This window comes from Podarcis erhardii (assembly GCF_964252035.2).
Source record: "Podarcis erhardii genome assembly, chromosome: 7".
Classification (NCBI taxonomy): Eukaryota; Metazoa; Chordata; class Lepidosauria; order Squamata; family Lacertidae; genus Podarcis; species Podarcis erhardii.
The window spans coordinates 6,439,120-6,465,386 of NC_138511.1; the positions used below are offsets into that span (position 1 = coordinate 6,439,120).

General features: G+C 45.2%; 1 protein-coding gene across 1 annotated transcript in view; it reads left to right on the top strand.

The window, feature by feature from the left end:
* Positions 1-25,182, top strand: part of TGFA (transforming growth factor alpha) — a 52,655-nt gene extending 27,473 nt beyond the window's left edge. Inside the window, exons 3-6 of the mRNA XM_081868574.1 lie at positions 13,553-13,670; positions 14,671-14,820; positions 19,077-19,186; positions 22,153-25,182. Coding sequence (XP_081724700.1) covers positions 13,553-13,670; positions 14,671-14,820; positions 19,077-19,186; positions 22,153-22,160 — 386 coding nt within the window. The 3' untranslated portion in view covers positions 22,161-25,182. The remainder of the gene's footprint in view (positions 1-13,552; positions 13,671-14,670; positions 14,821-19,076; positions 19,187-22,152) is intronic.
* Positions 25,183-26,267: the final 1,085 nt, after the last annotated feature.

The following is a 26,267-nucleotide window of genomic DNA, read 5'->3' on the forward strand; positions in this document are numbered from 1 at the left end:
ACCCCTTTCGCTCTCCAGGCTTCAGAAAGCTATCCCCCCCAGCCTGGCAAGCTCCCAGAGCGATGCCGAAGCTGCGCTCTGGGACCCGTTCTGGGGTCGGGGGAAGCCCCGCGCCTGGGGAGGGGGAATAATTTTTTCCCCTTTATTCCCCCCCAATCTAGGTGCGTCCTATAGGGCGAAAAATACGGTAGGTTCTAAGGAAGTGGACTTCTCCACTCAGTGCCACATTCTGTGTTGTTGTTTTTTTGCACTCCCGCTATGTTGCAGTGGTGTCATGGTGTGTGGCGTGTTCTGCTTCTTTGGGACCATTAGCCTTGCGCTCTGTATCAAACTTTTTGGCCCTTGGAGAGAGACCACCCCAGGTGTCACTTTGCAGATGATCAAGAGATCTGCTGGATGAATGCAGACCAGTTGTTCTTTTATGTGAAGCTATAAAATCCAAAGGCAACTTTACAACCCAGCCTGCAGCTGTCTAGGTGTGTAGTAAAAATGGGTGACTCTGTTTTACCCTGGGTGAAATACCTTCTCGCAGACCTGTCTGTCCTTGGCACTAACAATGCCTCTTGACCCTTCTGAGCTGCAAGTGCTTCTGAACATGTGCGCGTTTCCTCATAAACTCTTGGCCATTTAGATACTTGACACACTTCCTGTGGAGGTACCATATCTGTAAGACATTTTGACAGTTCACTGTCTTAAGCATGCCTAATTCAAATCAGTTTTGACCTGACTCTTCCCAGAAAGAGTAAAAAAAAATTACATAGTCACTACAGCTGTGTTAGGGGACGCGGGTGGCGCTGTGGGTTAAACCACAGAGCCTAGGACTTGCTGATCAGAAGGTCGGCGGTTCAAATCCCCACGACAGGGTGAGCTCCCATTGCTCCGTCCCTGCTCCTGCCAACCTAGCAGTTCAAAAGCACGTCAAAGTGCAAGTAGATAAATAGGTACCGCTCCAGCGGGAAGGTAAATGGTGTTTCCGTGCGCTGCTCTGGTTCACCAGAAGTGGCTTAGTCCTGCTGGCCACATGACCTGGAAGCTTCACACCCTTGGCCAATAAAGAGAGATGAGCGCCGCAACCCCAGAGTTGGCCATGACTGGACCTAATGGTCAGGGGTCCCTTTACCTTTACCTTTTTACCTCAGTGTTGCCCCCACTGACTGGCAGAGGCTTTCTGGCAGTGGCTCAACGTGAGAGGGAGGTCGGCCACAAGTCCTTTCTTCCTTTGTCTGTCCTGAACCTTCCAAAATTCAGATTCCCCTTGCTCTGGCAAGCGAGAATGTGGCTTTCGGGTTTAACTGTTGTTTGTGGCAGAGGAGCACTGAGGAAATCAAAGGATGAGGGAAATAATCAAACTTCTCTTTACTTTTACACTAGCAGTTTGCACAGTTACACTGCTTTGCAAGGTGGTTTGTGTTTCTCATGAAAAGCAAATGGTTGCACATCCGGTGACTGAATATCCTTTGTTAACGCCAAGTATTGTCCCAGTAAGCAACCTGGCTGCCAAATTCTGCACCAACTGAAGTTTCTGAACCATCTTCAGAGGCAGACCTACATATAGTGTGTTGCAATAATCTAACCTAGAGGGTACCAGAGCAGAGACAACAAAGGTTAGGTTATCAATAGGATAGCACAGCTAGGCTACCAGCTGAAGCTGATAGAAGTTGATATAGCTGATAGAAGGCACTCTGTACCACAGAGACTTCCTGGGATGCAAATGTGTGATTCTGGCCTGTTCTTAGCACCACCTTCAATGAATTCAAAGGCAAATAACTGTTGTGATCTGAAGACCTATTCCTGGTGTTTTTCCACAGTCCTTTCATAAGCAGAGTCCTGTGATTCAGGTCTTGAATTCTGAGTATCTATGAAGTGATTTGGACAATTCCAAAGTGCCTACAAGTTGAGGAGATGAAGTATAACTGTGCATATAGAGAATGCCCAAATCCTGAAGAGTTTCAGCTGCTATTGACAAAGTACTACTGATGCACCGGGGTGCTCCCTGTCTCTTAGGATGGAGCTTCTGGTCAACTGTCTGGTTAAATATTATCAGTTGGCTGTATTTTGCCATAGTTACCGGTAAATATTCCAGGTATTCACCTGGCATTCCTCTGTTCAAATGGCAAGGGCTTGCTTCCTCGTCTCGCAGGTGTGTGTACATGCTCAGTTTTGGATCCACCTCAATCTGCCCTTTGAAATGAACACACTTAAACTGACTCCTGTCTTTTAATAGAGGGGTGTGTGGTTTTTCAATGGCATTTATAACTGTCTGGGTTCTTGGCTTTTTGCCAAGGGAACAACTCAATCTCTTGCTAACATGCTTGGCTATAAATAATAGACTTGGGTGTTGTGATTTCGTAACAGTTAAGTAACTTGGATATGTAGATATAGCTTTGTTTGTACCATTCTGGAATTGTGACTGGAATTGTAACAATTCAGAATGTTACATCTTTAAAACAGCCGCTCATTACTTTGACAGAAGCTAATTACTCTGACAAACCCTTGTAATCCTTGTCAGACTTGAGAATCCTAGATGAGCCTTGTGTATTATTTCATTCATTCATTCATTCATTCATTCATTCATTCACTTATCCAATGTGGTAATGCATTTGAAAGGCAGCATGGAAGGATAACTAGCTTCATATATATTACAGGAACATTAGCAAAATGGACCTTAGTCATAGTCATTAATTTCAGTGGGTCAACTCTGAGTAAAACACAGTTGCATAGCACCCCAAGCTTTCAAATGGTTGGCCTTTGCAGTGCTTCCAGTGCAGGCATCCAGTGAACTTCCAGTGACCCATCCAGCCATACTTCTCCAGCATAGTTGCTCCAGGCTGGCTTCCCTTCCCCTCCCCCACCCGCTGGCTCCACATCTCACACTGCATGGTCTTAGGCTGTGAAGCCTTTGGGATGCTTTTGGAATTTGAATGGAAACTCCCTTTCAGGCATGTCTCTGGTGGCCTCAGCATTGCTGCTTGAGAGGGCTTGGGGCTTTTACCCTGAACTACATCTTGGCATGAGAACTGGGCCAAAACAAACAAGATGAATTTTAACAGGGAGAAATGTAAAGTATTGCACTTGGGCAAAAAAAATGAGAGGCACAAATACAAAATGGGGGACACCTGGCTTGAAAGCAGTACATGTGAAAAGGATCTAGGAGTCTTGGTTGACCACAAACTTGACATGAGCCAACAGTGTGACGCGGCAGCTAAAAAAGCCAATGCAATTCTGGGCTGCATCAATAGGAGTATAGCATCTAGATCAAGGGAAGTAATAGTGCCACTGTATTCTGCTCTGGTCAGACCTCACCTGGAGTACTGTGTCCAGTTCTGGGCACCACAGTTCAAGAAGGACACTGACAAGCTGGAACGTGTCCAGAGGAGGGCAACCAAAATGGTCAAAGGCCTGGAAACGATGCCTTATGAGGAACGGCTAAGGGAGCTGGGCATGTTTAGCATGGAGAAGAGGAGGTTAAGGGGTGATATGATAGCCATGTTCAAATATATAAAAGGATGTCACATAGAGGAGGGAGAAAGGTTGTTTTCTGCTGCTCCAGAGAAGCGGACACGGAGCAATGGTTCCAAACTACAAGAAAGAAGATTCCCCCTAAACATTAGGAAGAACTTCCTGACAGTAAGAGCTGTTTGACAGTGGAATTTGCTGCCAAGGAGTGTGGTGGAGTCTCCTTCTTTGGAGGTCTTTAAGCAGAGGCTTGACAACCATATGTCAGGAGTGCTCTGATGGTGTTTCCTGCTTGGCAGGGGGTTGGACTCGATGGCCCTTGTGGTCTCTTCCAACTCTATGATTCTATGATTCTATTCTATGATTCTATGAGCCTTTGAAAGGTCTGGAAGAAATTTAAAGATTATTTACAGAAACACTATAAAATTTTTGAATGTTAATGATGCTGGAATGAAATGAAGTGGTTTTAGCAATAAGGTAAAATAGGAGTATGCAAAATTGGATTGATTTTAGACGAAAACTTGAAGTTATAATAGGTGAAGACAAAGAATTAAGAGTAAATTAAGAGTAAATAAAGAGGGTATGGATTTGCTGAACTATCTAACTGGAATACAAAAAAGGGAGGCGTGAGGAAGTCATGAAAATAAGCAAATGAATGATAAGATATTAGAATGAGGGATTTTTATTTTTTTCATCTTTTCTTTTTATGTTAAATTTTGGTTTTTGTATTCCTTTTGTGTTTTTTGTTTACCGTGTATTGTTTTGTAACCTTTTTTCCTTTTGTTAAAAATTTAATAAATATGATTTTTAAAAAAATAATGAAAGGTCACCTAAAGACTTTCCTCAAGTTGTTTCCCAATGAGGATTTGGACTACGACTCCCATCACCCCCAGCATCATATGGCTGTGCTGGCTGGGCCAGATCCTCTGAAGGGCACCAGGTTAGGGGAGGCAGATGTAGAGATTTGAACGTGGGGTTCCCCCAACCCAGGTCTCCCTATTCCTGCACTAATATTCTGGTGTCACTGATGCAGCGCTATGTGAAATATGCTGGATCAGCTCTTTCTTCCATAATGTGTGGAATAGCCCAGTAAATCAAAGGGCATTGAATTATTTTTCTTCTTTACTCTATTCCTTGTCTTGTGTCTATCCCTCCCACCTCATAGGATGTTCAGTAGATTTTATGAATGGATTGAATTGAAAGAGATTACATGTCAACACTTGCCTTTCTGGAAAGCACTGAAATGTAAGAAATATGGCTTGTGCAGAATACCTGTGTGTGTGGAGGTGTGTGGCAGGGGAAACCTGTCTCATATGATCCATTACTTGGAATGGTGGGACCATAAAAAGCCGGATGTCTTAGGGTCTGTGTATATGTGTGTGTGTGTGTTTTCTTCACGCTTTTGCCCAGGTTCAAAGCAAAACGGCTCTGGAGGTTTGTATGGGGCCAATTCATGCATCCCCTGGTTATTTACACGGCAGCCTGTTGAAAGGCATTTTGTGTCTCTTGGAAGGCGAACTTATAAATATCACTTCTGGCAGCCGGATAAAGCCTCCTTTCTAAGAGGCTGGTGTTCAATTTGACTTCAAAATGGCAGGCACAAAATTATAGGAGGCTCCGCAAATCTCCAAGCTTTGAGGGAAGATTTCCGCCTTCTTAGAAGATGCTCAATGCCGGTTCCTCATGTTGGGACAGACATTAGCGAAGCAAAGCTCTAGTGGACTGAGCTGCGTTGCTCTGTTGCTGCCCTGTCTCCCCGCGTTGTAGAAAAAGGCAATTCTAAGACGCTGAGAGCCTTCCGAACCCTCATCCAGCCCCTTCCTGCTGGGGCCCAGTAGCTTAGCTGTGAGCTGTTGGCGCTTGCAGATGTGCAGGTGGCCCTTGCCAAAATTTGCACAGGTTGGAACATAAGTCTCCTCTGGGTTTTGCACTTTTCTGAGTTTCACAGTCAGTTCCTGCCCCGAAGCACCAAAACACAATGGAAAATGTTAGAAATGCTGAGGTGCAAATACTGAGGTGCACATTTAAATATAAATGGGTGGTCACAAAGTCTGCCCCAGGATCTTGACTCTTCTATTACAGCAGATGAATCTCAAGGGGTGTCCAAAGCAACTGTCTAATACTGTTGTGTTGGATGAGTTTCAGTTAGTAAGGCTTGAGGATGTGGACAAAGGGCTTGGGTCGTAGTGGCAACTGCTAGCACCTCTTGGCTGATAAAAACTAGCAGGGAGAGGAGAGCTGGCTGGGCCAAGGAGGTAGTTAATGCCTCCTTGCAAGGGGTGGTGGTCCCTCCGTGGCGCAGAGTGCCTTCCATCAGCTTTGGCTAGTGGCCCAACTGTGGCCCCATCTGGACAAGGATTGTCTAATTTCTCTCATCTATCCTCTGGTATGTAGGGCTGCCTCTAAAAAATGGTTCAGAAACTTCAGCTGGTGCAGAATTTGGTGGCCAGGCTGCACATCAGGGCAAGATGGCTTGAGTATATTACACTGATCCTGGCCTGACTGCTAATTAGTTTCCAGACCGAATTCAGAGTGCTGGTTTTGACCTATAAAGCCTTAAATGGCTTAGGACAGCAAGACCTCAAAGACCACCTCCCCAGACCCTGTGATCATCATCCAAGGCCCTTCTTTGTTTCCCTCTCCACGAGATGTCCGGAAGGTGTCAACACCAGAATGGGCCTTTTCTGTGGTGGCTCCATGTTTGTGGTGCACACTCCCCAAGGAGACTCACCTAGTGCCTTCATTACATATCTTTGGGCGGCAGGCAAAAATGTTTCTTTGACTTATTAACATTCTCTGGTTTTTGATTCATTATGTATTTTGTGTTTTCATTTTGTATTTTTATGTTGGGAACTACCCTGTGATTTTTAGATGGAGGCAGCATACTAACTAAAACACTAAATTAATTAATCAGACTAGAGGTGTAGGAGGAGAACCAAAGGAGCAACCGAGTCCTTTTTTATGTGGAAGCCTGGGACAATCAAAGGGGCTGTTTCATCAGCTTGTAAATCACAGCTGTCTAGTATGGCTCATTAATTGCTTTCCAGCATCACAATGAGCCCTGATCCAGTTCCCAGGATTGCTTGAACTTAAAACAATGTCCACCTATGCTAGTGAGTCAATAGACCTACTTACATACTTAGGTAAAGGGACCCCTGACCATTAGGTCCAGTCGTGGCCGACTCTGGGGTTGTGGCACCAGTGGCGTAGCGTGGGTTGTCAGCACCCGGGGCAAGGCAAGTAATTTGCGCCCCCTAACCCGTGGATTTTAGCACTCGAGTCTCTTCCACTAGATTAGCGCCCCCCCCCAATGTTGCGGCCGGTGCGGCCGGCCCCCCTGCACCCCCACGCTACGCCACTGTGTGGCGCTCATCTCGCTTTATTGGCCGAGGGAGCCGGCGTACAGCTTCCGGGTCATGTGGCCAGCATGACTAATCCGCTTCTGGCGAACCAGAGCAGTGCACAAAAACGCTGTTTACCTTCCCATCGGAGCGGTACTTATTTATCTACTTGCATTTTGACGAGCTTTTGAACTGCTAGGTTGGCAGGAGCAGGGACCGAGCAACGGGAGCTCACCCCGTCGCGGGGATTCGAACCACTGACCTTCTGATCAGCAAGCCCTAGGCTCTGTGGTTTAGACCACAGTGCCACCTGCGTCCCTACTTACTTATTTACTTACTTACCCAAACCTTTATTAGGCATTACAAGTGCAGTGGTACCTTGATTCTCAAATGCCTTGGTACTCAAACATCTTGGAACCCAAACACTGCAAGCCTGGAAGTAAGTGCTCCGGTTTGTGAACTTTTTCCGGAAGCTGAATGTGCTCCGGTTTGAGTGCCACAAAACCATTTTGAGTGTTATGCTTCTGAATTGAGTGCCACACTTCAGTTTTGAGTGTTACACTGAGGTCTGTCTGGTTTTGCTATTTATTTTTGCAGCTTCTTGTTTTGTTTTTGTGACTGTGTGGAACCCAGTTCAGCTATTGATTGATAGTGTGACTGCAGTACATTGTTTATTGCTTTCATTTTATGGATCAATGGTCTCATTAGATAGTAAAATCCATGTTAAATTGCTGTTTTAGGGGTTGTTTTTAAAAATCTGGAATGGATTAATCCATTTGGCATTACTTTCTATGGGAAAGTGCCCCTTGGTTTGGGAGCACATTGGTTTTGGAACGGAGTTCTGGAACGGATTAAGTTTGAGAACCAAGGTACCACTGTATAGGCCATCATAAAACATCCGGATGTAAAATTTTAAAATGTATACAAATAAACAGCCCATATACGAATATTGGAATTGGAGTCAATAGGTTATTTTGCTGGTCCTTACAGAATGAGATGATATTATGTCACTGATCTGTGCAAAGCAAGCACTACAGTTAAGAGCAGGAACACTTAGACAGCAATACATCCCTCTTTCCCTTGCCTTAAGCTCATGTTCCTTTAAAAATAACCCGAGTGAGCTTATCTTCTCCCACTGTTTACAGCTGTGTTTTGTTCTGTTTGAAATCAGAGTACAATAAACAATGAATTTTAAAATGTCGGGTGGTGGTGGTTTGGGGTATTTTTTATTTATATCCTTCATGGAAGTACTTGGTGAGCACCTCCTCTCCCCCACTGATTCTCACAACAACCCTGTGTGGTAGACTGGGACTGATTTGTTCAAGGCAGACCCCACAGTGAATTTCATGGCTGTGCAGAGAGTTAAACTGGGTCTACTCGGTCCAAATGCACCATTTGGGTGGTGAAGGGGATGTGGCCACTAAAGAGTTAATGAAATGAACAGTGTGTGTGTGTGTGTGTGTGTGTGTGTGTGTGTGTGTCCCAGCCCCCAAGCTAGCTAAACACTCAAGAGCACGCAAAAAGTGGGGGTCTTGCAAAAGATAAGTGTCCTGCATAGTATTTTCCTCCGAGTGGGATTCGCTTTCTTCGTCAACTTGGGGCCTTCCAGCGCGGTTTCTTGACCTGACCTGTGACATGCATTTTCTTGTTGCGCTTTGACTACAATTAAGAACGACTGTATTTCAATTCCATTTTCCAGTTCTTTTTTGAGAACTGGAACAAAGCTACCTTTTTCCTCAAAGAAAATATAAACTTAATGCAGGAAAAGTTTTCAGCGATGTTTAATTTCTTCCAGGGTCTCATTTGAGACATTTCGAAGTTGTGGTTTTAATTAGCTCTGCTGCCTGGTTTGCCATTAACTTTCTGCAACAGGAACTTGATGGGGCTTTGAAATGGAGAATGGGTGGGCTTTTTATATAAGGGGCGATCTGCTGAGCAGGATGTTGTTTTCCATGTCAACTGTTGGCCAACAATTTAAAACAGCCCAGGATGTGTTGAATAACTGTGTAACAATGTGGGAGGATCAGGATGAACCATACTATTGGTAATCTCTTTAATGCCAAACATTCTTCATAATAATGGTTCATTATGGAATAACGGGGGACGCGGGTGGCGCTGTGGGTAAAAGCCTCAGCGCCTAGGGCTTGCCGATCGAAAGGTCGGCGGTTCGAATCCCCATGGCGGGTGCACTCCCGCTGCTCGGTCCCAGCGCCTGCCAACCTAGCAGTTCGAAAGCACCCCCGGGTGCAAGTAGATAAATAGGGACCACTTACTAGCGGGAAGGTAAACGGCGTTTCCGTGTGCGGCGCTGGCTCGCCAGAGCAGCGATGTCACGCTGGCCACGTGACCCGGAAGTGTCTCCGGACAGCGCTGGCCCCCGGCCTCTTGAGTGAGATGGGCGCACAACCCCAGAGTCTGTCAAGACTGGCCCGTACGGGCAGGGGTACCTTTACCTTTACCTATATGGAATAACCAGCACAAAAGGTTTGCCACAGTTTCTCCATTTTGCGAAGTTCTCTCTCTCTCTCTCTCTCTCTCTCTCTCTCTCTCTCTCTCACACACACACACACACACACACACACACACACACAGAGTGTAGTTCTCTTGTATCTATGGTTGTTCCTTGTGCTTATAGATTTTTATTTTACATCTCTTCAGAAAGCAAGCAGATTTTCTTTTCTTTTTTTAATATACATTTTTATTAGGTTTTCTTAACATATCATTTCCAACAATCATATAACATAACTTCCTATCATATACAATGTTTTAGACTTCTGTCAACACCTTTGATGATTTTTCGTTCTTTATCACTTATTCTGCATTTCTTAATTTCTCTATTACTCTTAATTGTCATTAACTAATAATTCTCCTCATAGTCTTTCTTGCAATATTTCAGATAATCCTCGTTTCAAAACTTCTTGCAGTCCTACTAGCATAATCTGTTCATTACAGTTACTTTTCAAATAGTTTGTATATTTACTCCAGTCTTCTAAGAATCTCTGATCCCGCAAGTTTCGAGCACTTCCAGTTAATTTATCTAATTCTGCATAGTTCATCAACTTCATCCGCCATTCTTCTTTCGTCGGTAATTCTTCTTGCTTCCATTTTTGTGCCAATAATATTCTTGCTGCCGTCATTGCATATAAAAACAACTTAAAATCCTGTCTATTAATATCATCTCCTACAATGCCAAGTAAAAATGCTTCTGGTTTCTTAATAAATGTATATTTCAACATCTTTTTCATCTCATTATATATCATTTCCCAGAAGTTTTTCGCTTTTTTACATTCCCACAGCAAGCAGATTTTCTAAGGCAGGGCTGGAGAACTGATGGCCAACCAGATGTTGTTGGACTTCCAGATGTCGGAGGACCACAGTTTTCCCCATCCCTTTTGCAAAGTTACAGGATACCGCTTAACTGCTTGTGAACTTCCTATAGGCTGCCTCTAGTTATCTCAGTCACAGGGAGTAATGTTTGGTCAGCTGCTGTGAGAAAAGGATGCTGGCTAGATGGGCTGATTCACTGGGCTCTTATGTTTTTGTGTTCTCTTTGGGGTCTTGCTGTTTGTGGTGTTGGGTTGGTTACATTTTTTGGAGGGGAGAGAAATTGGTGTCCTCAGTAACCTGTGGTGTAAATTTTGAGTTGTGGGGGTGGCAGTGGTTAGAGAAGCAAGGATAGGAAGCTATGAGTGGGCAACTATAATTGCAAAAGATTTAGACACCTGCTGAAAACTTTTTCAGTGCCGCCAGGAAATTGTGCAGGCAATTAAGAGAACATCTTTCCAGATTGGTTAGTTGATGATCTCTCATTTTGAGCTTTTCATTATTTATCACACACACATATGTAAATGGCTTTTGACATTTTTTAATGATACAGTGATATATAAATGCTTTTTCTATTTGGAAGTGTGGGCTTAGGGGGTTAAGGCCAGGCCTTCATGGAGGTGAGACAGGAGAGATGTTGAAGTCAGACGCGTTTATTTCTTACTTTATTTCATATAATTTATACATTGCTTGATTGTAAAAAACCAACCAAACCTCCAGAGCAGTTTACAAAAAAGATAAAATGATCAACAAGAAGAATTGATAACAATGTAGGTTTTTCCAAAAGTTAAAATAACAATAGACTAAAAATGGATTAAAACGTGCACCAACTTTCTAAACATCTGGACAGGATTGTCTAAACAAAAATGCTTTTAGCAGGCACCAAAATGTGCACAGCGAAGGCTCCTGCTTGATGTCAAGAGGCAGGGAGTTCCAGAGGGTAGGTGCTGCTACACTAAAATTTTGAGCGGGGCAGGTCTTATGTGGCAGCGTTTGGGCCAAGTGATGACAGGAGGCAGTCCAGTCCTGAGGAGCAGACTGCTGATCCCGTTTCTGCTCAGACATATGTAGCTTAACCGTACTAGACACGCACACCTCTTAAGTTCTGCATACTGCTGCATACGAAATCTGAAAGATCGCTGTGTTCTTCAAACCTTCTCACACAAGGCCTGCCTTCTTATTCTGTTTACCTCTTCTGCTATGAGTTGAGGGGAAGCGTGGATGTCTGGGTGGCGGGGGGCACATTGGATCTGGTGAGTAAACACACTCAGGATCGTGTTGTAATGCTGTGTGCAGACTGCAGCCCGGCTGTGTCGATTTCACCGTGTCATTGGGGGCCTGGAAGCTTTTGGGAAATGGAGCCAGGGTACCACTTCGCACTCCACTAACAACCGAGACTAGCAGATTTACTGTGGCATCAGCTTTTGTCTGCCTGCTGCAACATATGGTTTACTTGAGCAAAGTAAAGCCACCCACACAACAGTGCAGGCAGGCTAGTCTGAAGGAAGTTGCTTGCTCCAGAAAAGTATCTTGCAGCCTCCGTCTTCCCCGGGTGAGATTTTTCAGATGTCGGCCAGCATCTTTAACCAGTGCTAACAATGTCCAGCTTAAAGCACTCTCAGAAAATACTTTCATGACCAGTCAAACTGTGGCTTTCACAGTTTAGCCTCTCTAGTTTATCACAAACAAGGGATACTTTTTGTCTTTTAGAGGCTTTTAAGCGGTATGTCCTGTTTTTAAAGGTAGTTAATTCTCATGAAACTCTTTTTATTTAAATCATTATTTCTTATTTGTTACATTTTCTCAAAGGAGCTCAAGGTGGGATGCATGGTTCTTCTTCCTCTTTTAATTCAGTCCCCACAACAGCAACCCTGTGAAGTAGGTTAGTCGAGGCAGTGACCTTCATGGCAAGAGTGGAGATTTGAACCCTGGTCTCCCAGATCCTAGAGCTCGACAGTCAATCCACTGTACCACATTGGCTCTCCTACAGTTGATATGCAACTCAACTACAATAGTCTCTGAGTAGCTTATAAAAATATGTTGCAAAAATTGCAGCCTTGGTTACTGCAGATATTCAGTTGGGCATAGTACAATTCTTGCACTAAGGTTTTTTCCAGGTGTTTTTTGCAAGTAATGGCAAATAATACATTGGCGTGCATTGCTCATGAGGGTTACCCAGTATTCTGAAAACCTCCCAAAATGGCTGGGGAAACCCAGCCAGATGGGTGGGGTATAAGTAATAAAATTGTTGTTGTTGTTGTTGTTGTTGTTGTTGTTATGGAATTTGCCAATCTGGTGACTGTGGTACTTAGTATGGAAGGTGTCCTTTTTTAGCAGCTGCCCCCGGCACGATGCCCTTCAGATGTTTTGGACTACAACTCCCATCGAGCTGTCACCCAAAACATCTGGAGGGTGCCAAATTTAGGAAGATTGCTTTATGGCATGTGATATTCCGTGAGCCTCTTTGAGAGGACGGTGTCCAGAAAGGCAGCCCAGGAATGTCTTGCATAAATGCACAAATATATCTTCCTTTATTATTACGACTATTTAAGTTGTAAGGCATACATGGCTTCTAAAAAGGTTGAATGATGTCATGGTCAGTTACCTTCTTCCTGTAAATGGATGTGTTCTTAGCAGCGCACATTCTCAGCCCACTACCCCACAAAAGTATGTGTGACAAGTATCCTTATATTGACAGCTGTTACTGCAGTTGGAGGCAGCAGGGCTTCTGAATTCCGCTTGCTGGAAACCCCAGGAGGAGAGAGTGTTGCTCCGGCGCTTAGGTCTTCCTTGCAAGTTTCCCATTGGGACACCTGGTTGGCCACTGTGCGAACAGGATGCTTGGCTAGATGGGCTATTGGCCTGATCCAGCAGGCTCTTTTCGTTTCCTTAGGATGGCCATGGGGGGGGGGCAATTTGGTGTAGGTTATATTTTAATGCTTGGCTACCTAATAGTTTCTTTCCAAAACAATTCACAAACTGAAATGAAGTTACCCTTCCAAATTTGCTCCACTTCACATTTTGTGTTGCACCTCTCTAACCAAGAAGTGCATAGATAAATGCTTGTACTAAGGGCAAGCATACCTAAAAATGCATATATTTGTGAATTTTTTTATTTTTATTTTACAAAAAGCCCAATATTAAGGAAAATTGCTTGCCGAAATGTTCATATCATGTACACTTTCATGTAGAAATGTATATAAAGGTGCACAGCATTGCTGATGAATTCTCATGAAAATCTTTTTTAAAACAATCTCTCTCTCTCTAGTATCTGCAAAACAAACAAACAAAGTGGCTGATTGAAATATGTTTCTTTGTATGTAGTGTGAGTTGTATTGGCAACGGTACCAAAGGCTAACCAGTCTTCTCTCTCTCTCTCTCTCTCTCTCTCTCTCTCTCTCTCTCTCTCTCTCTTGTCCATCCTTTCTTAGGTCCGCCAGTGGCTGCTGCTGTGAGATCTCATTTTAACAGCTGTCCGGATGCTCATAGTGAGTTTTGCTTCCATGGTACTTGCAGGTTCTTGGTGCAAGAGGAAAAACCAGCTTGCGTGTAAGTCTCTCTCTTGCATCTTGCATCTTGTAATATCCATCTCATTGCATTTAGCAGTAACCGTGCAGTCGGCATGTCACGAAAGGAAGTGTCTCTGCCTCCATGCATTAGACCAGGCATAGGCAAACTCGGCCTTTCAGATGTTTTGGGACTACAATTCCCACCATCCCTGACACTGGTTCTGTTAGCTAGGGATCATGGGAGCTGTAGTCCCAAAACCTCTGGAGGGCCGAGTTTGCCTATGCCTGCATTGGATTCTTGGCTCACCAGATGTTGTTGGACTGCAGCTCACGTCATCCCTGCAATCGGCTAAGTTGGCTGAGGATGATGGGAATTGGAGTCCAGAAGAAGACTCCAATTCCCATCATCCTTAGGGGAGCCTTAGGGGATGGGGATGGCTCTTGGGCCCTTGTGAGACGTATGGAAAAGCTCCCTTCATCTGCAAGATTTGCCTTGTTGGAATGTTGAGAGTTGGTGCGAAGAGAATAAACATGTCAACGTGATCCAGAGCACATGCTGTGTTCAGATGGGGAAGAGTAAAATACAATTATTTTATTAATGTTTTAAAATTAACGTATATGCCACTTATATGCTGAAACGGTTCCTAAGCAGCTAAAATTTCACATTGCATAGCAGAAGTATAAATACGTATAATTCATTGGTTTATTTGGATCACGCCTGGCTAATGCCCTGATTGGGAACACTGTGCAGTCTTTCCCGTGGCTCAAAAGGAGCACTGCAAACTCTGGAGTGAGGCAGAGGGAGCGGGACTTTGCGCTTCACTCTAAATGGGAAATGCAAACCAGGTCCTCCGTAGCTTCTTCCCACCCTGCCTCTAGGCACGTTCCAGCCCCCTGATTTAGATAAAATCCCATTTTAATTCTGAATGTGAGAAAACAGCATCTGGCTCAAATTCTGCACACACACACACACATTTAAAAAGCTTGTGTCTTTTCCTCTGTGCACTCACTGCTCTTGATTTTCTTTTGCCTCATCACAGCTGCCATTCTGGGTACGTTGGGGCGCGATGCGAACACGCGGACCTCCTTGCAGTGGTGGCCGCCAACCAGACAAAGCAAACCATCACCGCCCTGGTGGTGGTTTCCGTTATAGCCTCTGTTGCCCTTATCATGGTCTGCGTCCTAATACAGTAAGTGAAACTTCCATTTGAACTGATGTTCTGCATTGACATCTCTGCAAGCTTGAAGTGTGTGTGTGCATGTGCATGCACCAAGGCATGTGTTTTATGTAAAATGCATGTCTTAAAAGGTGGCCAGCCTACTGAATAGGCTCAGGTGGGCAGCAACAGTTGATGGAGAGAAGGATCTCCTTTTCCCAGTCCAGCCTGCTTCCCAGTTTGGAAGGCTGGAGGCAGACCTCACCCTGACATGTGGCTAAGGCTGCTTGCATAGACTGCAATGCATACTAGGCAGCAGACTTCTCCCTCCAACAGCTGTCACCAGGCAGTAACCGCAGCATCAATCTGCAGCAGAAGAGACAAGAGAAGGGATGCTGGGTCATCAACTCTGCACTCCTCTCCTTGGACTTTTCCACCCTAGCTGATCATTAGAGGAACTTCCAACAAAGAATGTGCAGCTGAGTTTGCTTATTTCCTCCTCCCTCCCAACCAGTTTTCCTTTTGTGCCCTGCCTTTTTAGATTGTAAGCCTGTTGGTTGTAGCGATGTACAAGTCTCTCTCGGGAAGCCTTCCCCACCCCTGAAAAGTAGGGTAGAAATTCGTTTAAAAGAGTGTGCATGATCTTAGAAGCATAGAAAGTTGCCTTGTGCAGAGTCCTGCCCTGGTCCATCTAGCTCAATGTTGTCTACACTGACTGGCAGCTGCTCTCCAGGATGTCAGGCAGGAGACAATCATAGCCCTGATATACTGATGGGAAATGAACTTGGCACCCACTGAATGCAAGGCAGATGCTCTGCCACTGAGCTATGGCTGGTCACTTAGTTAGTCACATCTCATAGTGGTCCATGTGGTGCAGTCACCTCCCTGAACCCGAGCAGCCCAAGTCTGGTCAGTTTTTGGATGGGAAACCACCTTGGAATGCCATCCTGAACCTCATGGAAGAAGAGCAAGTGTAACACCTGGATGAAATTGAATATGGACTTGGCCTCTTGGATGCTGAAGGCAATTGATTGCATGGAAAGGGAAGACCTTCTCTCAGCCTAATTCTGCCTCTAAAACAGAGGAGCTGCCATTGACCAATATTGGTTAATGCAGAACACTGAAAACTTTCCTTTAACAAGGTAGACCTGCAAATCTGTAAAGAGCACTCAGTGCAAGTTACTCTTATAATCCTCCATGTTTCACTGCATTGCAGAGGGTTGGAGTAGATGACTGTTTGGGTCTCTTCCAGCTCTACAGTTCTGTGATCTGCATCATTTATTTTTGCCACAAACCCTGGCTTAAGATATAGACAGAAAGCTGGTGGAATTAAGTCTTACTTTTACCCAGTGTCCGGAACAGCTGCCTTGGAAGTACTGGGAACTTTTTCTGAAAGTGTCTCTTCATTGCGTAATTTATTCTTGCGTAATTTCATATTGCGTAATTTATTCTTAGTTGTAAATTGAACCACTTTGTTAACTTTGTGGATGAGAAGAGCATGAAACTATGTCTCTTCCACACACACCCTCCTGCTCATCTTCCCATTCCTCGTGTAGATTTGCAGAAGCATTTCAGCATTTAATTCCATTTTGCAAAAATGCAATTAAATTAAGGATTCCCTTAATTTAGAAAGACACTTTGGAGAGAACTGGACATGCGTTTTGTTTTCAGCTGTTGCCTGCTGCAAAAAAACAAAACAAAACCCGCCCTGCGCTGCCTCTGCCCCCACCCTTTCTGCCTGGCAATTTCTCCATCCGCAGCCTGGATGTCCTAGAATGGCTCTTTCTTGCAATGAGGTCATGTGTTCCGGTGTGTTTTTGTTCTGAGGACGGGAGATGGTGGCATGCGTGTTGCAACTGGAACACCACCCATTAAGCTAAAATTAAAGTCTTTGCTGTGTAATTTAGAGGACGGGCAGCAGTGTCGTTGTGGTTGGTTTCCCAATCTGCGTGGCTCGCCTTGCGAGATGCCTTGCCTAATCCCTTTTCTCAAGCAAGTCCCCAGCCCTCCTCTCACCTTTGCTTGGGGAACATTCTCTGCCAGCAGCGAGACCAAAACGAACAAACCAGTTAGGACAGTCACTGACAACAGCGGGTTTCTCCAGGTCCTGCCGCTTCTCTTGGTGCGGAGAAGTATTTATGCAGGAGTGTGTTGGTAGTAAATACTGTAATGTTTTAATAACATCCTTGCTCACAAATTGGGTCATGAGGGCAGCTGCATTTTGTACTAGCTGAAAATTTCAGACCGTTCTTTATTTGTTCTTAAGGGCAGACCCATGTAAAGTGCATTGCAGTAGTCTAGTCTGATTTTTTTTTTTTAAATTTCCTAATATTTATAAACTGCTTGATTTGTAAAAGAAACAAATAAAAAAATCAGTTTACAAAAAAGGGAAAGCCAATAAAATTATCTCTAAGAAAAATGAGCAGCAATAACTTAAGAATTTTGAAAAGCTAAATCAACAATAGCTTAAAAACAGATTAAAATTCACATGAACTTTGTAAGCATCTCAGGCTTGTCTGAACAGAAATGTTCCTAGCAGGTGCCAAAAAGAGTGCAGTGGAGGTGTCTGCCTGATATCCTTAGGCAGGGAGTTCCAAAGTCTAGCCACCAGAGAGCCTGACTCACCTTTTGTTTATTTCTAAAAGTATTTCTATACCGCCCACTCGCAGAAAACATTAAGCTGGTGCATAACAATATATACAAATACAGTGAAGCATCAAATGCCATCAATAAATACAAGGCAACCATAGAGACGACTGGCTTATCTAAAACGGAATTTAAGCAGCTGAATGGGCCTGTCTGAAGGAGAACAGGGAGGATGACTGCTGAATCTCTGCTGGAAAAGTATTGCACAGCCTGGGACCAGCAACAGTGAGTGACTGGCTTCTAGTTGAGGCTGGTCGGACTCCTGAGACACAGGGGACCAGTGAGGTAAAGGGACCCCTGACCATTAGACCATTAGGTCCAGTCGTGGCCGACTCCGGGGTTGTGGCGCTCATCTCGCTTTATTGGCCAAGGGAGCCGACGTACAGCTTCCGGGTCATGTGGCCAGCAGGACTAAGCCGCTTCTGGCGAACCAGAGCAGCACATGGAAACGCCGTTTACCTTCCCGCCGGAGTGGTACCTATTTATCTACTTGCACTTTGACGAGCTTTTGAACTGCTAGGTTGGCAGGAGCAGGGACCGAGCAACGGGAGCTCACCCCGTTGCAGGGATTCAAACCACCAACCATCTGATCGGCAAGTCCTAGGCTCTGTGGTTTAACCCACAGTGCCACCCGCGTCCCTGGGGGGACCAGTAGCAGGATTCTTTTGGATGATTTTCTGCATTGCAGACTGGATGACCCTTTGGGTCTTTTCCAACTCCCAGATTCTGTGTTTCCAGTGGTTGTGCTGGGATGTAAGGGCTTGAGTTCTTCTTAGGAAGAGAGAGGGAGAGACTTTTTTTTTAAAAAAAAGCTACCACCTGGATTGTTTCACGTGAATGTTCTTGTCTTTGGGTCTTTGCTCCCTAGGCTATTGGTCTCTTATAAGGCTGGTGCAAAAGATTTCATCTTAAATTAGTGAAGCACCTTGAACTGATTCGAATCAAACCGAACAGTCTTCCTTTTATTTTAATAGACAACACACCCCATTTTGATTTATTTTTCCAGCTGTTAAGTTTTCCACTCTAATTCAGGAGTTCTGAATTTTAACAGGAAACCTGGAATCCAGCAACAAACTTTATAGTGCCTAATCACAGGGCCTGAGATGCTTATAAAACGGGATTACAGCAGGGCTGAATTGTGATAAACCTGGCAAATGTGAGACTTGAGGCTGATCAGCTTTTCAGAGTGCTAGGGGCTAGCTTGGAGCTACCAGGTGTGTGAACCTGGGTTTCCAGGTTCACAAACTCAAGGGCCCATCCTTGCCAGCCCATTCTGAAGGTGGTCACAAAGTGGGCCCCACTTTGCCAGCCGCCCTCTCTACTGTAGGGACGGACGACATTCTGATGTCCCACCCTTTTGCATTTATTTATCTCACTTATATCCCACCTTTCCCTCCAAATAGCTGGAGATGGTGCATATGGTACTCCCCTTCCTCATTTTATCCTCACAACAACCCTGTGAAGCAGGTTGGGCTGAGAAACAATGGCTGGCCCAAGGTCATCCAGTGAGCTTCAAGACTGAGTGGGGATTCGAATCTTGGTCTCCCAGCTCTTAATCCAACACACTAACCACTGAGCCTCTGCATTCTGTTGTCATTCCTAGCCTTCCCCTGCCTTAAACCTCTTACGCTTATGTTTTGCAGCTGCTGTAGGATACGGAAACACTGCGAGTGGTGCAGAACTGTTGTCTGCAGACATGAGAAGCCCAACGGGCTCCTGAAAGGAGGAACATCTTGCTGCCATTCAGAGACAGGTAAATAAAGGGGCTACAGAAGCAGCTTAGAGGGGTGTGTTTAACCTGAAGGGTAGTAAGGTGAAAACTAGCTACTTCCATGGGCTGAGGGTCAGGGTAAAGGTAAAGGGATCCCTGACCATTAGGTCCAGTTGTGGCCGACTCTGGGGTTGCGGCGCTCATCTCGCTTTATTGGCCAAGGGAGCCAGCGTACAGCTTCCGGGTCATGTGGCCAGCATGACTAAGCCGCTTCTGGCGAACCAGAACAGCACACGGAAATACCGTTTACCTTCCTGCTGGAGCGGTACCTATTTATCTACTTGCACTGGTTTGCTTTTGAACTGCTAGGTTGGCAGGAGCAGGGACAGAGCAACGGGAGCTCACCCCGTCGTGGGGATTCAAACCGCCAACCTTCTGATCGGCAAGCCCAAGGCTCTGTGGTTTAACCCACAGCACCACCCACGTCCCCCTGAGGGTCAGGGTGGCCTCCTGCAATAGTTCATACAGCCACGACCTGCATTGAGTTTCCAGCTCAGTGGCAGAGCACACTCTTCTCAGGTTAAAAGTTCCCAGATTCAATCTCCAGCATTTCCAGCCCAAAGGATTTCAGGAAGTAGGAACTGGAGAGGCCTCTGACTGAGAGCTTGGAGAGTTAAGAACGTGAAAATTTATTATTTATTTGCAGTATTTTCAACCCGCTCTTCACAGAATGTTTCAGTCCCAGAGTAGTAAAAATAAACAGACAAAAAACAATCCACGAAAATGACAAAATCACCTAAACGGGACCAATAAACAACCAATTCTAACAGAAGGTAAACAAGCAAAATGACACTGTAAATAAGTATTTCCAGTACAGTGGTACCTCGGGTTACATATGCTTCAGGTTACATACGCTTCAGGTTACAGACTCTGCTAACCCAGAAATAGTGCTTCAGGTTAAGAACTTTGCTTCAGGATGAGAACAGAAATCATGCTCCAGCGGCATGGCGGCAGCAGGAGGCCCCATTAACTAAAGTGGTGCTTCAGGTTAAGAACAGTTTCAGGTTAAGAATGGACCTCCGGAATGAATTAAGTACTTAACCCAAGGTACCACTGTATACTGAAATGCAGGCCTTGAGATCAGCAGGGCTGCCAGGTAGTGGTTGGCAGCTGGATCAGGCCAAGGGTCAATCTAATCCAGCATCCTATTTTCCAGCTAGAGGCCCCTGGGAAACCCACAAGCAGAACCTAGAAGCGAGATTTGCAGTGGCAAATGCAGTGCAATTGCACTCTCCCCTTGTTCCCCACTGGATCGTAACCCGAGGGAGACTGGATCTGATCCTGGGGACGGTTTGCAGCCACTGACAGCCTTGTCCTCCATCAGCTGTGTACCAAGCAAAACGGAACCATCCTTTGACTCTGCTGTCCTCTTTGAGAGGACACTGCCTCTTTCTCAGTCTTACAACTAGAAGACAGCAGGAATTCTCAACTGTTTAAATTAGATTCCTCTGAGGCATGGGCCGAATTCTGCTCATTCAAAATAGATTTTACAGCCCGGTCTCCAACTTGGTCAGATGAGAGGATTTATATTTCTCCTGATTTAGACTTAGAGTCCTGAGTGTCCTCATTTGGAGCTCCATGCAAACAAACTTACGCCCCTTCCCCCGTTGAAAGGAGTTTCGCTGCTGCTTCTTACAAGCCATATAATAATCCATGAGCTGCTTTGCTACTCCAGGAAGGTGTGCAGAGTTTGCATCAAATTCACCATGGGCCCATCTAGACCTGCTGAGTTTATCCTGGAGGTCTTGCCTTTTAAGGATACCGGCAGTGTCTTGTGCGATGAGGCCAAAGCACTGGGAAGTCAGGTACACCTGAAAGCTCCTAGGCAGAAATTGGTGGCCTTCCCCTGTGTTCTTTTCCCCGCCAACCCCACGTTGGTATTGCGAGGTAGACATAGGGTACCATTTTGCCATCATTGTTGGTGGTCCATCCTCTGTGGGTTTGCCTATTACCATCTTAGTGATCATCCCCACAGCTTGAGACTTAGGGTCATATCCATTGCTGTGTGTGTGAGCGGAACAGACTTCCAGTTGCACAACAGGATCACCACCCTCCCCTTATCTTCACACCCTCAGAACTGGGAGGTTGATGGGCCACCCAGGACAGATTTTGGAGGTGCACGAAGGACAGTGACATCTTCTTGCATGAGAACATGTCCTATAAGGCAACATTTAATTCCATGCAGTGTTGCATAGCTCAATCATACCTTACATGGGGGTTATGTTCTAGCTATGATGTGTATATGCAAAAATACGTACAGTGGTACCTCGGTTCTCGAACAAAATCCATTCCGGAAGCCCATTCGGCTTCCGAAACACTCGGAAACCGAGGCGTGGTTTCCCATTGGTTGCAAGAGCTTCTTGCACTCAGTGGAAGCTGCGTCACACGTTTGGGTTCCAAAAAATGTTCGAAACCAGAAGCATTTACTTCCGGGCTTTCGCCGTTTGAGAACCGAAACATACGACAATGGAGGCATTTGGGAACCGAGGTTCCACTGTATGCTGGACACACACATCCAGAACTGCCCCGTATGAGCATCCTTACCTTCTGGAGTTGGTGTGTCAAGTGAGCCTTGCCACCCCCCAAGCAAGGCAGACAGCTTAAAAGCTCTCTGCCTTGCTTATCAGACAAGTCCCACTCAGCATGTGGGTTTTGGGACACTCCCGCAAGGGCTGTCCAAGTTCCTGCGATGTCTTGTGTGAGCATCCCAGAACCCATTAAGCAGGGTGGAGAGCGTAAAAGCTCTTCCAAACCTGGAAAACCTAGCACGAAAGAACTTTTAAGCTGTCTGCCTTGCATGCTGTTAATTTGCCCAATTTCAGCTGTGTGAGGTTCAATCATGCAAGCTAGTTGCATGCAAGATGCGATTGTATTATACCGTAACTTGGCTACAGCCTAGTCAGAGTGAAGCCTTTATCCTTAAACTATTTTGATGCCTGTTTTCACAGTTGTCTGATGGAGACGGGGGTCTGCTGGGATTCTTACTGCTGTGTGTAGAAGGGACCACTCGAGCATCCTACAGGAGGCCTACAATATTCCAGAGGGACACTTAAGATGGACACAGGTGCTTCCTGGGGACAGAACAGTATTGGCAAGCAGACTCCCTGCAACTTTCGGCTTCTTGTCTGTATCCTCCATTCATGCGTTGTGCTTCCAGAACTTTGCCAGAGGGAATCCGGCCCCTGTTATATGGAGACACGTGACGCCACACACCAGGTCAATCCATACATGGAAGCTTATGGATAACCAAGGAATCTCAAAAGACTTCACATAGTAAAATAAAGAGTAGGAAAAGTACAGGCTGGTCATTTTTTTAAAAAGTGCACATCGGACAGCTTCATGTTTACGTTGCTATGAGAAATGCACATGGAGGGGGTGTCTGATACCAGGAAAGAATTGTGTACAGTTCAGGTGAGGGTGACTTTGTTTCCCAATAATATTCCTCCTTGCTTGAGACTTCATGGAACATGGACTAGAGTCTTAGGATCCTGCACTCATTACAGAATCCGACTCAAAAGAAGTGATGAGCTACATTAGTGATTTTGAGAGAGCTAAATTGTCCAACTGAGAAGAAGGTCTGCTGGGTTCAACTGCAAGTCCCACCCCCCGAAAAAAATATCTTTTTGTATCCAGAAACCTCCAGATGAATTTTCCAAAGTGATGACTTGTATCTACCAGCACTCAACATTTCCCGTATTTTGAATACCTGGATTTAGAAAAGTAAGGACTGAGCAGCAACACCTTTGAGCCCGAACGACAGCAACATAGCTCACATTTTCAGCTTTCATTACAGTATCACTGTGCCTCCAAATTAGAAAGTTCTTTTTCGCCCCCACCCCCGTTCCGTGTAAATGGATCAAAACAACAACAACAACTGACTGCTCTGCTGCATTTTCCCAAAGAATGAAAAGCAGAGACCATAAAAAATGTGTTGATTACAAGGCAAGAGATGTTGTGAAGGATGCTTCTTGGGTTATGTTTTTTAGCACCTAATTGAAAAAGCCCAGCTCATTGAAATAGATAAGAATCCTACTTAAATCACTTTTGGATGGATTCTTAAAAGTCATCCCTTTGTGGGGATTTTTAGGCTGCCTTAACAGGACAATGTCAGGAGACTGGAGCGTTTCAACAGATACTTGTGTGTCTGGAAACATTCCATGGGATCAGCTGGGCTTGTTGTGCATCTTTGCTCTGACAATTCTAGCGCATGTTTCCAAAGACAGGGGCGATTTGTGGAAGGGCTTCCATTTCCCGATACTTGCTCTGCAGGAAGAGGGCTGGCTCTTGAGTGTGAGGGGTGTAGCATGTTGCTGAGGGTCCTGATGCCTTGCCGAGTGTGCAGCCAAAGGGGTGTTAGGAAGAGGCCTGTTCTCGTTGGCTCAAAGTTGATGTTCACCATTTGGGAGGTCCGCATTCTGCCAAAACCTCTTCTCTGTAAGCCAAATTGATAAGTAAGAATCGGGACCCTCAGAGGACAGCTTCTAATGCAGAGTTCCTAATGAGAGGGGGCAGTAATATATAAGGAAATTCTTTTTTAAAAAAACTCAAAAGGCATGCTGTTCTTTCTGAGTAGGCAGAATAATTGAAATTTAAGATGCAAGTTGAAACCTCTTCTGTGAAATTTCTAGCTTTCCTCCTCCTCCCCCCAGCTTGGTTTCCATTATTTCCATTCCATTCCCTATCCGTGTTCCTACCTGAGCATGTCTAAAATCCCAGTTGACCCTGATTGCTGCCAGAGCCAATCTGATTGATACCTTTCAAGAAATAGTTATAGGCAGGTTAGTTTTAGTTCTAAAGTTTACGACATTCTGTGCTACGTTTAAAGAGCCCGATCGCTTTTTATTTGTCATTCAGCACAAATATTTCTTTGACGGGCCTGAGGAGGAGAACTGAGCTCTTCAAGGAAAAATGAGTTTTTTAAAAATATTGTCCCTAAACTCCTTTCCTCCCCAATGCTGATTTATTAAACTGGGCATTACTCAGCTTGTTTGAAAAATGAAGTTCACAAGATTTTGGCAAACGTCTTGGACTTTTGCACACTTGAGGTGCACTTAGGGTCACTTGATTGCCACAGAACTAAGGAAGAGCAATTCACTTGGGTGGGAATTTCCTCATCGAAAGGCAGTCTTTCCCAAGCTGGCGCCCACCAGATGTTTTGGACCACATCTCCCCTCCTTCCCAGCACCATACACCTAGGGGAGGTACAGACCCAAACATCTGGAGGGCACCAGCTTGCAAATGGCTGCTGTAAGGACTCCAGGTATCTCAGACCTCCTTCAAGGGATACCTTTACCCCAAGTCCCATTTTGGGCCTAAAAAAACCTTGGAGTCCCAGTCCCAGGACTTTGCTCTTATTTGTGCTGCAGCGTGGCTTGTCAGCCGTGTGAAAGCAGTGTTTTTAAATACCTTTTGCAGAATGTGACCCTGTGCTCCTTTTTTTCACTGGAAGAAGGAATAGGCAGAAAAGTGACTTGCAGTCTGAATAAACGAGCTGGCTTGTACGTTTCTCTGCAATTGTACCCTGCAATGCTTTTGAGAAATTAGAGATGGCCTTTTAACCCTGAGCTTTGTGATCTGATCCCACCTGAGCTTCTGTTTCAATTTGGATACTTGACCAGAAGCAGGATCAGTATGTATGTTTCTTAAAAAATAAAATGGACGAACTGTGCCAATTTTTCACATTAGACACATGTTTGATAAATGAACTAGACGCCCCCTTCCTGGTTGTGTGTTGACTTCTGGTTATATTGTTAACAACCCCCCCTCTTTTTTTGTAAGTACGTTTACTGTTATAACCAACCTGAAGATTATTTTTAGTCAGCGGTACACTTGTTTCTTCTGTATATGTTGCACTGAAAGTTAATATTTAATGTATTAATTTATTGTGTGGTTAAATTAATTTGATTTACGTAAAGTGTTTATATTTGATTGCCAGTTATTTCTTCCTTAATACGCTGAATTATAGTTATTTAAATGAGTGAAGTACACTTTTTCATAATACTTTGCTGTTGTCTGTTTTTAATGTGTTGAAGGGGATACTTTAAATAAGGGCCGTCTCTGCACAGATTTTAATGCACAAAGTGGCCCTTGTCTGGTGCTGTGTTATGTGGCTGACCTGCCTCTCACATAGAGCCACTGCCAGAAAGCCTCTGCCAGTCACTGGGGGCAATACTGAGGTAAAAAGGTAAAGGGACCCCTGACCATTAGGTCCAGTCGTGACCAACTCTGGGGTTGCGGCGCTCATCTCGCTTTACTGGCCGAGGGAGCCGGCGCACAGCTTCCGGGTCATGTGGCCAACATGACTAAGCCGCTTCTGGCGAACCAGAGCAGTGCACGGAAACGCCGTTTACCTTCCCGCCGGAGCGTTACCTATTGATCTACTTGCACTTTGACGTGCTTTCGAACTGCTAGGTTGGCAGGAGCAGGGACCGAGCAACGGGAGCTCACCCCGTCGTGGGGATTCGAACCGCTGACATTCTGATCAGCAAGTCCTAGGCTCAGTGGTTTAACCCACAGCGCCATCTTCAATACGGAGGTAGGGGGCCCAAATATCTGACTCAGTACAATGCAGATTCCTGCGTTCCTCACTTCCTGCATAGACTTACCTAGCCCTTAAAACACACACACCGCACAGTAGCAAAAGCTAATAAGTGAAGCAGCACTGTGTGGAGAAAAGGGCTCCTGGTGGCTGCTAGCCATGGCTCAGCTTGGCCTCCACAGTTGGAGGTGGTAGTGCTTCTGAATCCCCGTTTCTGGAAACTGCAGGAAGAGAGAGCACTCTTAGATGCTGGAGTTCTGCTTGCGGGTTTCCTGTTGGGTGTCCCCTTGGCTTGACCCAGGAGGCTCCACTTAGGTTCTTAAGAAGTCCTTCTAGTCCATCCTGAAGCCAGCTGCTGCTGCAGTCTGCTTCCTTGGGTGTTCCTGACTCGTGGTATTATGAGACGGGAGGGGGGTTGTCATTCTGTGCCCATTCTCTCCATCTTGGTGGCCTTGAGAGCTGTGCCCACCCTCTCCCTCTGCACCACGGACGAATTCTCACATTCATTATGAACCGAAGGAAAGG